Source organism: Bison bison, unplaced genomic scaffold, assembly GCF_000754665.1.
Source record: "Bison bison bison isolate TAMUID 2011002044 unplaced genomic scaffold, Bison_UMD1.0 scf7180017864308, whole genome shotgun sequence".
Classification (NCBI taxonomy): Eukaryota; Metazoa; Chordata; class Mammalia; order Artiodactyla; family Bovidae; genus Bison; species Bison bison.
In genome coordinates this window covers 1,149,903-1,166,498 of record NW_011494880.1, presented here as the reverse complement: position 1 = coordinate 1,166,498, position 16,596 = coordinate 1,149,903, and the positions used below count along the sequence as shown (strand labels likewise).

General features: G+C 35.9%; 1 protein-coding gene and 1 long non-coding RNA gene across 2 annotated transcripts in view; one reads left to right on the top strand and one right to left on the bottom strand.

Moving 5' to 3' along the window:
* The window catches only part of LOC104997419, a 12,730-nt gene extending 6,392 nt beyond the window's left edge, over window positions 1-6,338 (bottom strand). The window contains exon 1 of the long non-coding RNA XR_826329.1: window positions 6,203-6,338. This is a non-coding gene — a long non-coding RNA (uncharacterized LOC104997419). The remainder of the gene's footprint in view (window positions 1-6,202) is intronic.
* A 1,718-nt stretch (window positions 6,339-8,056) lies between these two features.
* Window positions 8,057-16,596, top strand: CSN2 (casein beta). The gene is made up of 9 exons (XM_010852144.1): window positions 8,057-8,098; window positions 10,057-10,119; window positions 10,847-10,873; window positions 10,986-11,012; window positions 12,926-12,949; window positions 13,041-13,082; window positions 14,408-14,905; window positions 15,506-15,547; window positions 16,274-16,596. Exons 2-8 carry the CDS (start codon window positions 10,069-10,071, stop codon window positions 15,509-15,511), a joined length of 675 nt encoding a protein of 224 aa, XP_010850446.1. The 5' UTR covers window positions 8,057-8,098; window positions 10,057-10,068; the 3' UTR covers window positions 15,512-15,547; window positions 16,274-16,596.

Below are 16,596 nucleotides of genomic sequence, written 5' to 3'. Positions count from 1 at the left end.
GTGGAAAATTAGCATATTAATTAATATCCTTATTTTTTTTTTAGTTGCTCAGCCATGTCCAACTCTTTGGGACCCCATGGACTGTAGCCTGCCAGGTTCCTCTGTTTATGGAATTCTCCAGGCAAGAATTCTGAAGTGGGTTGCCATTCCCTTCTCCAGGGGATCTACATGACTTGGGGATTGAACCTGGGTCTCCAGCATTGCAGGCAAATTGTTTACCACGTGAGCCACCATACATTCAAAATGTAGTATGTGGGATGATCAGAATCAGCATTACCTGAGAGTTTGTCGGAAATGCAAATTTATTAGTTTTCTTTACAGAAGTATTGAAACAGAATCTTGGAGATGTTTTGGAAATACCATTTTAACAATATCTCCAGGTGATTGTGTATCTTGAAGTTTGAGAAACCACATAATAGACTAATGTATATTTGTCTCTTGACCGGACCCTTTAAGGTTTAGCTTTATATCAGGAATTGAGGTTTATAACAGGAATTAAGGTTTAGCTCTATATCACAGGAAATATTTATTACGTGAGTTTTCTATGCTATATTTGACCATCCCCACTAGACATTAATGTTATATCCTAGGTAACATATAAGGTGGGCCTCCCAATGCAGGAGACCTGGCTTTGCTCCCTCAGCCAGGAAGATCCCCTGGAGGAGGACATGGCAACCCACTCTAGTAGTCATGCCTAGAGAATCCCATAGTTAGAGGAGCCTGGCAGAGGGCAGTCTTGCACAGAGTCAGACATGACTGAAGTGATTCAGCAGCAGCAATAACAGCATATAAAATGATACAAATCCTTTTTTAAGGTAAATAAAGCATTAAAATCCAATTCAATTTAAGCAATTCTTTCTCTATTTCATTGTTGTGTATTCTTCAGGTATATATGAGGTCTCTTCTCAAATGCAAAAAACAAATCTAGTCTCTAGTATACTCTCAATAGAAAAAAAGATATATAGGTTAGGAATCACTGATAAGTCTGATCTTTAAAATAAGTCCTCCTTTATTCATTTTGGAATTGTCAAGTGATTTTCTTTTTATCTTCCTTTTTTCGTTCTCTCTCCTTTCCTTACTGCTTACTCCCCTGCTTCTCCATTTATGTTTTTTTGATTCTTTTAAGTTATGTTCTTAGGCACTATTCTAGTTGAATTATGACACTCATGGCCTAGAGAACAAAAAGTGAACTAATATTCTAAAGGCCCTACCTAACAACAACAGCAACAAACACAAACTTCAGTTTATAAAAATTGATAGATTGCAAAACACATTTAAAGTTTACAATTAAATTTGACTCACCCGTATTTTAGTTTGTGACACCAAAATGAAGGCTTTATTCCACTCAGCATTTTCTGCTTTGATGTGGTAGAAAGTGTGGGCATTGTGTATGACAGTAGGAGCTCAGAATATTGGACTCTAAACACGGGAGTAGCCCTCATGTGTGACTTATGGCTTCAACCTCCAGGAATGGTAGGTCATTTTAGAAGATTGAGGAACCAGAATATGTCCTGATACTTTATAAGTGAGAGAGACAGACATATATTCTCTATAACCAACCACCATATTGTTTGAAAATGCCAAGGTCTTTTATTTACAAGAAAAAAACTGAGTAAGAGATGCTACTATATCACAGGTGTGACATTAAATTAGGGGCATAAAAACATGACCTGTGAATGGGTATTTATGGTGATATTTATGCTGGAATTCCCTCTCCTCTTACTTCTCCTTTTGTTCTTATTCTTTCCCCTCTTCCTCCTCCTTCATTCTCCTCCTTTTTCTATATTTCTCCTACACTAAAGCATGGCCTACAATTTGTTACAAATTTTTTTAAAACAGTTTAGCTAAAAAATAAACTAAAAAAATTTTTTGTGTGTATATTCCTATGTGGATTGTTGAAATGAAAAGTACTGCAGCTGACAAATACAGAACAACATATGATGACCTACTAGATAACACAAACCTTCTGGGTATTGGAAATATACAAAGAGATAATCTCCTATTCTTGCCTTTAAGCAGGTTACCTTATGTTTTGACTGAGTGTTTGTGTTGCTCTAAATTCATATGTTGAAACCTTACCCTGCAATCTGTTCTATTTGGAGTTGAGCATTCTGAGAGGTACTGAGATTTGCATACTAATTTGCTTTAGCTGTATCCAACCCTTTGCATCCCTATAGACTGTAGCATGCCAGGCTCCTCTGTCCTTGGGATTCTCTAGGCAAGAATACTAGAATGGGTTGCCATTCCCTTCTGCAAGGGATCTTCCCAACCCAGGGATCGAGCCAGCGTCTTTATGTCCCCTGCTTTGGCAGGCAGGTCCCTGACCACTAGCGCTACCACTGAGGTTTAGGTGAGGTCATAGTGTGGAAAACCTATGATGGATTAATGCTTGTATTAGAAGAAATAGAGACTCCAGGGATTTTCCTCTCCGCCATGTGCAGATACAGGAGGAAGACATCTGTCTGCAAGCCAGTAAGAATGCCTGTACAACAGAAGCCAACTATGCTGCCCCCTGGTTTTGGACTTCCCAGCCTCTAGAACACAATAAATAAATGCCTGTTGGGTATCACATTCTATAGTTCAATTATCCCTCTATAATGCCAGGTGATTGGTTCTAGGGTAACATGGCCAGGAAAAACCTACAGAAAAAGTAAGTAGAGACAAAAGTGTAGAGTGGGGAATGGTCCATGCATTTATATGGAGAAAGAATCCCAGACTGAGGAACAACCAATGGGCAGCTCTCAGGTGTCAGCTCACCTATTCTGCTCAATGAATAGCAAGAGGCCAGCAGACAGAGCAGGAGTCAGAAGGAGAATATATAGAACAAAGAAACACCTAATGATGTAAGGTATTTAGGTCATTTTAATGAGTTTTGGATTTTAACCTGAGAGTAATTGGAAATCAGTGGAAGGCATATGCAGAAGTGCTGTTGCTTTGAATGTTAAATAACAGTCTAAGAAAGTGGGGATAGATATGTAAGGTGACTGCTGAACTTTATTTTATAGTGAGAACAATTGTCATGTTGAGAATTATTTTTCTCAGCTACATTCACAGAGGCAGAAGGTAGAATTTGGATTAATCTGTGATATGATTTAGGTAAGACAGTATAGTAAAATCAGAGACAAGTAGGGGATTTGGGTATATGTATAAAAAGTGAACTAGTGATTTCCTTGAAATTTAAGGTGGAAAAGAGGGATATACAGAATTTGAATTTAAAGGCATTGAAGAACTGACTGGGTCCTAGATTCTGATAAAATCAAATAATGTTTTGCTTCAGATATAAAAGAGGGTTATTAAGTAGATAAGAAATGGTATGGGAGAGTAGGAAGGATGAAATTATGGAGTGGGGAAATTACTTTCATGACAAAGTATAGTCATATGTCCTTTCACATTTATGATCTGATTACAAGCAGGAACCACAACATCTACATCTTTTTTCATTGTGTGACCTGTCAAGTCTTCTAGCGCAGTCATTCTAAATATGAGATGATTTTGCAACCCCCTGCCTCAGGAGAAATTGGGAAATTTCTTGAGATATTTTTGATTCTAAAAGCTGTGCAGTTGGTGCTACTACCATCTTCATGGTAGAGGCCAGGGATGCTGCTAAACATCCTACAACACATTAGGAAAACTCCCACAACAAAGAATTCTTCCGTTCAAAATATCAATAATATGAAGGTTGAAAAATACTGGTCTAGCATGTAGTATGTGCTCAATAGCAAGGAGAGATAAGAAAGCCTTCCTCAGTGATTAATGCAAAGAAATAGAGGAAAACAATAGAATGGGAAAGACTAGAGAGATCTTCAAGCAAATTAGAGATATCAAGGGAACATTTCATGCAAAGATGGGCACAATAAAGGACAGAAATTATATGGACCTAACAAAGCAGAGGAGAAAGCAATGGCACCCCACTCCAGTACTCTTGCCTGGAAAATCCCATGGATGGAGGAGCCTGTTAGGCTGCAGTCCATGGGGTCTCGAAGAGTTGGACACGACTGAGCGACTTTACTTTCACTTTTTCACTTTCATGCATTGGAGAAGGAAATGGCATCCCACTCCAGTGTTCTTGCCTGGAGAATCCCAGGAGCAGGAGAACCTGGTGGGCTGACGTCTATGGGGTCACACAGAGTCGAACATGACTGAAGTGACTTAGCAGTAGCAGTAACAAAGCAGAAGATATTAAGAAGAGGTGGCAAGAATACACAGAAGAACGATATAAAAAAGATCTTCATGACCCAGATAACCACGATGATGTGATCACTCACCTAGAGCCAGACAGCCTGGAATGCAAAGTCAAGTGGGCCTTAGAAAGCATCACTACTAACAAAGTTAGTGGAGGTGATGGAATTCCAGTTGAGCTATTTCAAATCTTAAAAGATGATGCTGTGAAAGTACTGCACTCAATATGCCAGCAAATTTGGAAACTTCAGCAGTGGCCACAGGACTGGAAAAGGTCAGTTTTCATGCCAAAGAAAGGCAATGCCAAAGAATGTTCAAACACCTACACGATTGCACTCATCTCACATGCTAGTAAAATAGCACTCAAAATTCTCCAAGCCATGCTTCAACAGTACATGAACCATGAACTTCCAGATGTTCAAGCTGGATTTAGAAAAGGCAGAGGAACCAGAGATTAAATTGCCAACATCCATTGGATCATCAAAAAAGCAAGAGAGTTCCAGAAAAACATCTACTTCTGCTTTATTGACTATACCAAAGCCTTTGATTGTGTGGATCACAGCAAACTATGGAAAATTCTTCAAGTGATGGGAGTACCAGACCACCTTACCTGCCTCCTGAGAAATCTGTATGCAGGTCCAGTTAGAACTGGACATGGAACAACAGACTGGTTCCGAATTGGGAAAGGAGTACATCAAGGAATATTCATTGGAAGGATTGATGCTGAAGCTGAAACTCCTATACTTTAGCCACCTAATGCGAAGATCTGACTCATTGGAAAAGACCCCAATGCTGGGAAAGATTGAAGGCAGGAGGAGAAGGGGATGACAGAGGATGATATGGTTGGATGGCATCACTGCTCAATGGACATGAGTTTGAGTAAGCTCCAGGGGTTGGTGGTGGACAGGAAGTCCACGGGATCGCAAAGATTCGGACATGACTGAGTGACTGAACTGATACTGATGTGCTCAACAAATGTATCTTGAACCTGTGTGAAGTTCTATGGTCATATGTAAAGGAAGAATAATCAGGATTAGCTGTGTGTCCTATGAATCAGGGTGCTGGGTGTTATGCGTTCATAGTATCTGCTGGTTCACAGGACATTTTTTTTATTCTCTGGTTCTTGATTTATTTTATAAATTAATCTTAATAGTTATACTTCACATAGATAGGAAATTATTATATTTGGATAATCTCATGGAAAGGATTAAATACTCCATCTATATGAGTAATGCTGAACTATCTACTCCTACCTAATAATTTGTCAGAATTCACTAATTCTGTGTTATATTGTTTCTAAATCTGAATCATTATATGAATCCTCAGCATTTTATTTTCCTGCCTCTATATTTTGGAATTTATTAAACAGTGCTTCAAATAATTTTTAGGAAACAAGTTTTTCATAACAGCTTTATCTCTAAATAGCTTTAGTATCTTGAAAAAGTAATACAAATTCTCAAATCCTCAGTTTCCTCTTCTCTAAAATATATTTAAAATATTCTATGGATGATATCTCTTAATATTTATTTTTTTGGCCATCCAGCACAGCTTATGGGATCTTAGTTCCCCAGTGAGGGATTATACCCATGGCCACTGCAGTGAAAGTACAAAATCCTAAACTGAACTCACCAGAGATTTCCCGATATCTCCTCTAGTTCTTTTTTCTGAATATTTTTGGTCCCTTTATTGTACTCTTCATCCAACTTTTCTATTGCTTTCTTTCTTAAGGATATTATTTGCATGGTTTCAGCTAGAATATATCTGAATCTCAGGACTGCATATTTCAGATTCATCAGCCAATATGGAAAAAAACTTTGGCTGAACAGATCATGCTTATAAAAACTAGTACTAGAACATCTTGCTTTGACTATATCTTGCTCCTCACCCAGGGTTATCTAATAAAATTTTCCCATATGAAATTCTTTTGCCTTATAAAAATGACAACTCTTAGGTAACATTGCAAAAATTTGAGTTGCCCATGTGGCCCTTTGCTTCTTACTGGTCACTGTGTTCTGAGGCTTACCTGGACAGCGGTACCTGATGTCATCTTAAATTGCTGGCTTTTTAATTTTCCCTTGGACAAGCTTCTTTCTTTAGTATATTGTTAAGGATTTCTTTGATCAAGATTTTACCTACTTTTCTGGTCCAATCGAATCCATCTCTATCAATTAATGTAATTCAAAATTGGTGAGAGACAGTCATAAGGAAATTCTGTGTTTATTGCACAATATGTAAAGCATCTTCCTGAGAAAAGGGAAATGTTGAATGGGAAGGACATGCTCTCTTTTGTATTCCTTTTCTCAGAAATCACACTTTTTTGCCTGTGGCCTTGGCAACCAAAAGCTAACACATAAAGAAAGGCATATGAAGTAGCCAAGGCCTTTTCTAGTTATATCTATGACATTGAGTTCATTTCATCATTTGTTTTCCTGACTTCCTCCTGGGTCCATATGAGCAGTCTTAGAATGAATATTAGCTGAATAATCCAAATGCATAGTAGATATTGATTTGGGTTTTCTAAGCAATACAAGACTTGTATGACAGTGAGATGTATTACCATCCAACACACATCTCAGCATGATATAAATGTAAGGTATATTGTGAAGAAAAATTATCAATTATGTCAAAGTGCTTACTTTAGAAGATCATCTATATGTCCCAAAGCTGTGAATATATATATTGAACGTAATTAATAGACGAAACAAACCTTGTAAAAATGAGTAGTGTAAAATACAACTACATTTATGAACATCTATCACTAAAGAGGCAAAGAAAGTTGAGGACTGCTTTTGTAAATGGGCTCTTATTAATGAAAAGTACTTTTGAGGTCTGGCTTAGACTCTATTGTAGTACTTATTGTAAGACCCTCCTCTTGTCTGGGCTTTCATTTTCTTTCTTCCTTCCCTCATTTGCCCTTCCATGAATACTAGCTGATAAACATTGACTCACTATAAAAGATATGAGGCCAAACTTGAGCTGTCCCATTTTAATAAATCTGTATAAATAATATTTGTTCTACAGAAGTATTCTCTAAATAAATGTTACTTTCTCTCTTAAAATCCCTCAACAAATCCCCACTATCTAGAGAATAAGATTGACATTCCCTGGAGTCACAGCATGCTTTGTCTGCCATTATCTGACCCCTTTCTCTTTCTCTCTTCTCACCTCCATCTACTCCTTTTTCCTTGCAATTCATGACCCAGATTCACTGTTTGATTTGGCTTGCATGTGTGTGTGCTGAGTTGTGTCTCACTCTTGTCAACCCCATGAATGACAGTCCACCAGGCTCCACTATTTCTAGCCAAGAATACTGGAGTGGATTGTGTTTCCTACTCCATTTGATTAACTTAGTGACTTTTTAATTTTTTTTCCATATTCAGGAGGCTATTCTTTCCTTTTAGTCTATACTGTCTTCGCTCTTCAGGTCTAAGCTATCATCATGTGCTTGTTAGCTTGTTTCTTTCTCCATTATAGCATAAACACTAACAACTATTCAGGTTAGCATGAGATTGTGTTCTTTGTGTGGCCTGTGTATTTCTGGTGTGTATTAGAATTTACCCCAAGATCTCAAAGACCCACCGAATACTAAAGAGACCTCATTGTAGTTACAATAATTTGGGGACTGGGCCAAAACTTCCGTGTGTCCCAGCCAAGGTCTGTAGCTACTGGACAATTTAATTTCCTTTATCAGATTGTGAATTATTCCCTTTAAAATGCTCCCCAGAATTTTTGGGGACAGAAAAATAGGAAGAATTCATTTTCTAATCATGCAGATTTCTAGGAATTCAAATCCACTATTGGTTTTATTTCAAACCACAAAATTAGCATGCCATTAAATACTATATATAAACAACCACAAAATCAGATCATTATCCATTCAGCTCCTCCTTCACTTCTTGTCCTCTACTTTGGAAAAAAGGTAAGAATCTCAGATATAATTTCATTGTATCTGCTACTCATCTTTATTTCAGACTAGGTTAAAATGTAGAAAGAATATAATTGCTTAAAATAGATCTTAAAAATAAGGATGTTTAAGATAAAGTTTACACTATTTTCAGCAAATTTGTTAAAAAATAGAAGCAACTATAAAGATTTGTAACAGTGGTTTCTATTTTCTTTACCACGAGACTAGTTAACAGGCTGTATTAAAAGATCTTTTCTTAAATTAAATATTTTCAATTTGACTAAACATACCTCAGCCATAAAGGCAAGCACATTTAATTTATACTATGGGAATTTGAATAATTGTTACTGAAGAAGCTCTACCAACAAAAAGTTTATAGAGCTAGCATATTTAGTCAAGAGATAAAGAGGGTTGTTAGGATACATGTGCTATTTGAAAGGTATTTATAAAAGAAGAGTATATTTATTAAAATTGCTCAGAACATCCAAATTTCAAGTTTATCATTTATCTTACAATATTTCAAAAATATTAAAATAGATACATGAAATACAGAAGTAAATTAAAGAGAAAGTATTTTATTTTGTAAAAAAAATTCTAGGTTGGACAGGGAGTACCAGGAAACAAAAAACAATGAAAAATGTGATCTGACAGAAATTATAGCTCAAAGTATAGTAGTCAGTAATGAAATGGCTTAAAAATTGGCATATAAAATGCTAATTATAAAATAAACAAAATGTAATAATACCCTCCCTACATGTAATGAACTCTGAGTATTATACTCTTTTTTGAAGTCTTGACAATAAAAATTTATTTAGACTTTTATAGACATCTTGGATAAAGTAAAACAAATTAAGAATTAGCATCCATGAGAAAAATATAGAAAAAATTTCTTAATTTAGTTTGCAAATCTGGGATTGAAGATGTGTGTCAAGAGATGTTGATGGCAAGAACATTTTTTTTTTCAAGAACTTATAAAAATGCAACAAAACAAACCATTTAATACATTTTGGTCAAAAATAATATGTATTTTATTTTATGCTACAAGGAGAAGTAGTCTAAAGTGAGGACTGGGCAAGAGAATCTGACACCCTGGTAAATCACCAAGAGATAAGTACACAGTTCTCTGTAGAGAAAATAAGCATAGTGTATGATCTCTAAAATTATGTGGAGAGATAACAAAGGAGAGATAACATTAGGCATGTGGGGATGAAGACTGAGTACAGAAGAAACAATCTAGTCAGTCCAAGAAAACATCTGGATCAATGGAACAAATAGAAGAAATGCTAAAATGAAACAGAAGTCTTACTGGAAATAAAAGATATGAGTAAGACAAACATTCATGAAAATCACTTAGTTTAGTAGAGAAAAGATAAAAATAAAGTATGACCTTCTTCTTCATATACATTGTTTGATCAGATGCCCCTCAATAAAACTGAGTCTCCAACAGAACTGAAACTTTAATATTTTGTTCACTGCTCTAATCCCAGAATCTAAGCAATATTTGGCAATAAAAATTAATAAATAAATATTTTTAATAAGTAAATCAATCACTTAATTTTTCTGTAAATATCTGTAACTTCTCTTCTGTCTTTCCAAAAAACACTCATAAGTACTGTGAATAAGATGAAAAGAGTGAAATAAGATATAGGCTGTTAGCTGAAAACATCTGGATGGCTGGCAGTGAAACATTAACTTGAAATGTAAGATTAATGAGTAATAGTAAATTTTAACCTTGGCCGTATGATAAAATGTCTATTAATATTTTTCTAAAATACAGGGCTTTTTGTTTTTGCCATGAGGTTTGCAGGATCTTGGTTCCCTGACGAGGGATCAAACCTGGGCTCCCCTGGAAGCACGGAGTCTTGGATATTTGTATTATACACTATCTTTGGTTTCTTTTAAAGGGAAGTAATTCTACTTAAATAAGAAAATAGATTGACAAGTAATACACTATTTCCTCATCTTCCCATCAGGAATTGAGAGCCATGAAGGTCCTCATCCTTGCCTGCCTGGTGGCTCTGGCCCTTGCAAGAGAGGTAAATACAGAAAAAATGTTGAAATAAATAAGACTAGTACTATCTGCCTATGTGTAGAAAATCGCATTACCAACATTGTAAATGTATAAATAATGCACAATCTCAGATTTTTTTTTAATGCTAAGAAAGTCATTTACGTTCATCCACTATCTCAGTAGTATCCTATGGGACCACAAGTCTGAGTCTAGTGCTTTCTATAGTATTGTACCATCTGTACCATCAATCCCTAAAGAAAAAAGAAAATAAACCAATAAGCAACAGACTAACAAGAAGGAACACAGATAAGAACAAAAAGTGAGTAATATTGCATAAATACAATTGCATGCATATACAATCTAGATAAATATATCTTATTCCAGTGATGAAATATTTGTATCCCTTACTGTAGAGTGCTAGGTTTAGCTGTGTCTATTCAACACAGGATGATACTCCAGAGGATGGTATATCAGACAACAATAATAAATATGTTCATAATTATAATAAAAAGTGTTCAGTAAAAATTAAAATAACTCCTTTTCTGTTACCCATAAAAACTCTTCATTAAAGTAAAACAAAAATATACTAATGAAAGTTACTAAATTTAAAAGACTCTCAAAAGACATATAACATTCTTATTTTTCAGATTTGTGAAATAGATAGCTCTGAATAAAGCAAGTAAAAATTAGGTAGGAAAAATATTTAATAATGAGTTGACTGTGGGAACTAAAGTGTTTTTTTTTCTCTTTAGCTGGAAGAACTCAATGTACCTGGTGAGGTAAGATATTTTTATACAAAGAAAAAAATTAATTTAACTGTAAAATAGTAACAGTCTCTGATGATCTGGCAGAAGACTCAGCTAATTGTCAATTTTTATTTTTCCTTTATAGATTGTGGAAAGCCTTTCAAGCAGTGAGGTAAGATAGTGTTCATTCAGAGGCAATTTCCCAAATTTAGAGCAATAAAATTCTGTATTATCTTTTTGTGTTACATTAATGGCAACCCACTCCAGTATTCTTGCCTGGAAAATCCCATAGAGGAGGAGCCTGGTAGGCTGCAGTCCACGGGGTCGCTAAGAGTCGGACAGGACTGAGCGACTTCCCTTTCACTTTTCACTTTCATGCCTTGGAGAAGGAAATGGCAACCCACTCCAGTTTTCTTGCCGGGAGAATCCCAGGGACGGGGGAGCCTGGTGGGCTGCCGTCTATGGGGTCTCACAGAGTTGTATGGGGTCGAACAGAGTTGGACACGACTGAAGCGACTTAGCAGTAGCAGCAGCAGGACAGTTAAGGTTTCTCTAATAGCTCAGTTGGTAAAGAATCTGCCTGCAATGCAGGAGACCCTGGTTCGATTCCTGAAGATCTGCAAGAGAAGGGATAGGCTACCCACTCCAGTGTTCTTTAAGCCAATGTGGCTATGTACTGACGGGTAACTATTGTCAATTTCCACTCTATATATTTAAAGGAATAAATGTGTAGAAGGTTTAATATTCTAGTAATTTCTAAATGGGTTTGTTATTTGAAATTGTGTCGTTGTGCCCTGCTGTTTTTCCTTAATGAACTGTACAGTCCTCTTTTCTGTCTTGAACTCTCTGTGTTAACCTCCTTCCATGCTTTGGCATTTATTGAGCACTTTCTGTTTCAGACTTTGACTAGGAACTGCAGTACAAACTGGAAAGAGGGATGCCCTTTGTAAAGTGTGGGCAGACATGCAAATGGACATATTTTATTATTATACAAGCAATCCAGTACACAAGAGGCAGTGAGAATGAGTGTAGTCCTAAATCTGCCTGGTGGAATGAGGTAGATAATAACCCTATGCCACTCTTTTTGGCTCTGTCATCAGCTGTTGGTTAAATAGTGCATCAATATACTTTGTCTCTTCACAAAGGTCAAAAGATGCTGCTGCTGCTGCTAAGTCGCTTCAGTCCTGTCCGACTCTGTGCGACCTCATAGATGGCAGCCCGCCAGGCTCCCCCATCCCTGGGATTCTCCAGGCAAGAATACTGGAGTGGGTTGCCATTTCCTATTCCAATGCATAAAAGTGAAAAGTGAAAGTGAAGTCGCTCAGTCGTGTCCGACTCCTAGGGACCCCGTGGACTGCAGCCTACCAGGCTCCTCCATCCATGGGATTTTCCAGGCAAGAGTACTGGAGTGGGTTGCCATTGCCATCTCCAAAGATCCTTATAGGAGGGTATGTATTTCTTATAATTCATTAGAAGCCTAAACATAACCAGGGAACTAAGAATGATTAACAAGTTCATGCGTGGTTATTATTATATATTTTCAATGACTATTATTCTTTTAGAACCATATGAAAATATTAGAGATCATTTGTTGTCCTAAGGAGAGAACAGGATGATTGAGAGACATGTATGCATGCAAAGTTGCTTCAGCCCTTTCCAACTCTGTATGACCCTATGGACTGTAACCTGCCAGGTTCCTCTGTCTATGGGATTCTCCAGGCAAGAATACAGGAGTGGGTTGTCATCTCCTCCAGGGCCTAGGAATTGACCTGCATCTCTTACGTCTCCTGCATTGGCAGGCAGGTTCTTTACCACTAGCGCCACCTGGGAAGCCCGATTAGCATCTGTTAAATGCCTCTTTGAGTACTATGCTCTCTAATCCTCTTTTTCTTGATTGCATCATCTTTCTTTTTATACAACAGCCTTATTCAGAAGAGTGGAACATAAACTTTCAGCCATAAAATAATGATATTATCAAATGAGCTGTCCATATTAATCTATTAAATTTCTTCATTTTCTGATTTATGTTGACAAATAAGAATTTTTTTTAAAGCTAGACCTGATTTTATTTTTATTTTTCCAAAGGAATCTATTACACGCATCAATAAGGTAAAACCCTCATATTTAAATGTACATTTTTTTAAATTTCATGTTTGATTTTTATAAACAGCATTTCTTTATGTATTTTTTTTTTAACCAGAAAATTGAGAAGTTTCAGAGTGAGGAACAGCAGCAAACAGAGGTAATTTGTTCACTATGAGTATATTTTGAGAAGTATTATGAAACATAACACATAAAGAGATTTATAATAATTATGTTCAGTCTAAGAATGGTAATATAAATGTCAGTGCAAGAAATAAAAACTTTGACAAAATGAAAATATTTTAAAAATATAAACACATTTTAAAACACATAATCAAATTTCACAGTATAGAATAAATAGCTAAGAATAATTATTGATGTATTCATTTTACTAATGGTATACCTGGTTTTAATAACTGCATATTAGTAGGAACATTTCCAGACTGGGGACTGTGATCCCCTTATTCTAATGATGGATATGCTGATGAAAGACAGTAGGGTGACAGTGTGGCACTAATCCTCATCTGATCATTTATCAGCTGTATAACCTTGGCTCCACGTTTCTCTGTACATCATTTTCTTCACCTGTAAATTGAGAATATTCATAATTACCCAGAGTTGATGAACTGACACACAATGAATATTCAGTGGTTTTATATTATATTTGATAGCTTTTATACTCACATTTATGGATGTGTGGAGTTCTAAAAAGTATTTCCATTGCCCAGATGAGAGAAGTGAGGTACAGGACAATTGAGTATGCAAATGTGTGACCATACCACATAGTTATTAAATAGCAGAACTTGCTTAAAAACAAGGATTTGTGGACAACGTAAAATTCTTTCATGATATTACTCTTGTGGTAACATATTTATCTAATTATGATATTTAAGCTTTCGTGTTTTATAATTGAAGTTTGATTGTTTGGCACTTAGGCCAAATTCTAAATCAAAATGAATTTACAACTTGATGCCTTTGAAGACTCAAGATTACCACCTTCTACCAAGAGAAGTAGTGCTAGAAGTTGGCCATTGTTAAGGAACTCCTTGAATTAAAAAAACACATATTAAGACTTAGTTTTCATTAAAACAAACAAAAATAAACCTCAGAGTAACTTTTAAAGTCTTTTTAAAATAGATCTTTCTTTGTTATATGAAACCAGTTTGGACTATTATCCAAAGTATGTAGCTACCACTCTGCAGGCAACTCAGGAAGAGGTGGAATAAGTGTTGAAATCTCCAAACCCTGATTTCACTTGACTCTCTGATTTCACCTGCGAAGGAAGTGGGTTAATGAGAAATCCTTCAGTGAGCATTTTACTCATTAGTCTTCATATGACCCCAAACAATTTCTTAACCAAACCAAATGGAAGATTTTCTTTCTCTCTCTTCACTGAATTATGTTTTAAAAAGAGGAGGATAATTCATCATGAATAACAATTATAACTGGATTATGGACTCAAAGATTTGTTTTCCTTCTTTCCAGGATGAACTCCAGGATAAAATCCACCCCTTTGCCCAGACACAGTCTCTAGTCTATCCCTTCCCTGGGCCCATCCCTAACAGCCTCCCACAAAACATCCCTCCTCTTACTCAAACCCCTGTGGTGGTGCCGCCTTTCCTTCAGCCTGAAGTAATGGGAGTCTCCAAAGTGAAGGAGGCTATGGCTCCTAAGCACAAAGAAATGCCCTTCCCTAAATATCCAGTTGAGCCCTTTACCGAAAGCCAGAGCCTGACTCTCACTGATGTTGAAAATCTGCACCTTCCTCTGCCTCTGCTCCAGTCTTGGATGCACCAGCCTCACCAGCCTCTTCCTCCAACTGTCATGTTTCCTCCTCAGTCCGTGCTGTCCCTTTCTCAGTCCAAAGTCCTGCCTGTTCCCCAGAAAGCAGTGCCCTATCCCCAGAGAGATATGCCCATTCAGGCCTTTCTGCTGTACCAGGAGCCTGTACTCGGTCCTGTCCGGGGACCCTTCCCTATTATTGTAAGTCTAAATTTACTAACTGTGCTGTTTAACTTCTGATGTTTGTATGATATTCGAGTAATTAAGAGTCCTATAAAAAAATGAATAATGAATGGTTCCAAAATAAGCATAGCTGAGATTAATGATTGTCAGCATTAGTTATAAATAGAATAAGCTGGAGAACCTTCACCTCCCCTCCACCACCAGATCTCAATGTCTAGGCTTACCCGTGGAGATTCTGATGTAATTGTTCTTTCTACGTAGAAGAAACTTATTGGGAAGAAATAATATAATGGACTATGATTTAATTGGTCTGTTGAGACCAATTAAATTAGATGAAGGCGATTAAGGTACAGTAAAGCCAGAATTGAATTTGACAATCTCATTTGGCTAAGAATAACAAACCTAAGAAGGTTTGCTATTTTCTACAATTTTGAAGTTCTCCTTATGCACAATTATTTCACCACATGACTCATTTCACATCTTGATTTTGATATATGAGCATATGAGGGCAAAATACTGAGATGCTTATTTCAATACTCAGGGAAAATTTTCTTGCCAAAAGGCAAGAATTGTATAAATCATTCACTTATTTTATTTTATTATTTTTTTATTTTTAAGGTCTAAGAGGATTTCAAAGTGAATGCCCCCTCCTCACTTTTGGTAAGCTTTAGGATATTGGAGGCAGACTGATCGTTTTTATAGTTAATATCTTTTACATTTCATTTTCCTGGATAAGCCCCAATAGTAGCAATTTCCATCAGTGTACCAGCTTAAAGATTAATTATAAATTTATTTTCAATGATTGTTATTTACTGGCCTGAAATTATGTATCTGTTATATTTCAAATAATGCAAAACTGTATATATATGGTGTTTAAAGATTTGATTGGTTTTCTTTCAATAGCCTATATCCTTATTATTGATTGTCATCATTTATAGAAAAAACTGAAAATAATTTCTTATACTTTTATGTAAACCTGTTAGAGCTTATTTTAAAGATCAACTGCATTCACATTTCTAATCTAGTCATTATGAGCTTCAATAGTTTTATCTCACTTAAAATATATATATTGTCTTTTAATTCATGAGTCAAAATACAATCTCACAGTCCAGATATGGGACTTAAAAGGGGGATAGAATATAGTTTTGATATTCTTAACGATACACATCCTTTTGTGATCATGATTCAGCAGACATTTTAATAAAATGATTCCAAGTAAGCCGATGTTTGGTCCTAGAGGAATTTTTATAACCTTTAAGAGAAGGCATAGCATGGTGTTTTTGTAATAAGATTTCTTTCATGAAAAAGTCACACCAAAATTGCAAATGGGGTGAGATGAAGAGTTATAACATATAACTAAATCTATGTTTGTTCTCTATTCCACAGAATTGACTGCAACTGGAAATATGGCAACTTTTCAATCCTTGCATCATGTTACTAAGATAATTTTTAAATGAGTATACATGGAACAAAAAATGAAACTTTATTCCTTTATTTATTTTATGCTGTTTCATCTTAATTTGAATTTGAGTCATAAACTATATATTTCAAAATTTTAATTCAACATTAGCATAAAAGTTCAATTTTAACTTGGAAATATCATGAACATATCAAAATATGTATAAAAATAATTTCTGGAATTGTGATTATTATTTCTTTAAGAATCTATTTCCTAACCAGTCATTTCAATAAATTAATCCTTAGGCATA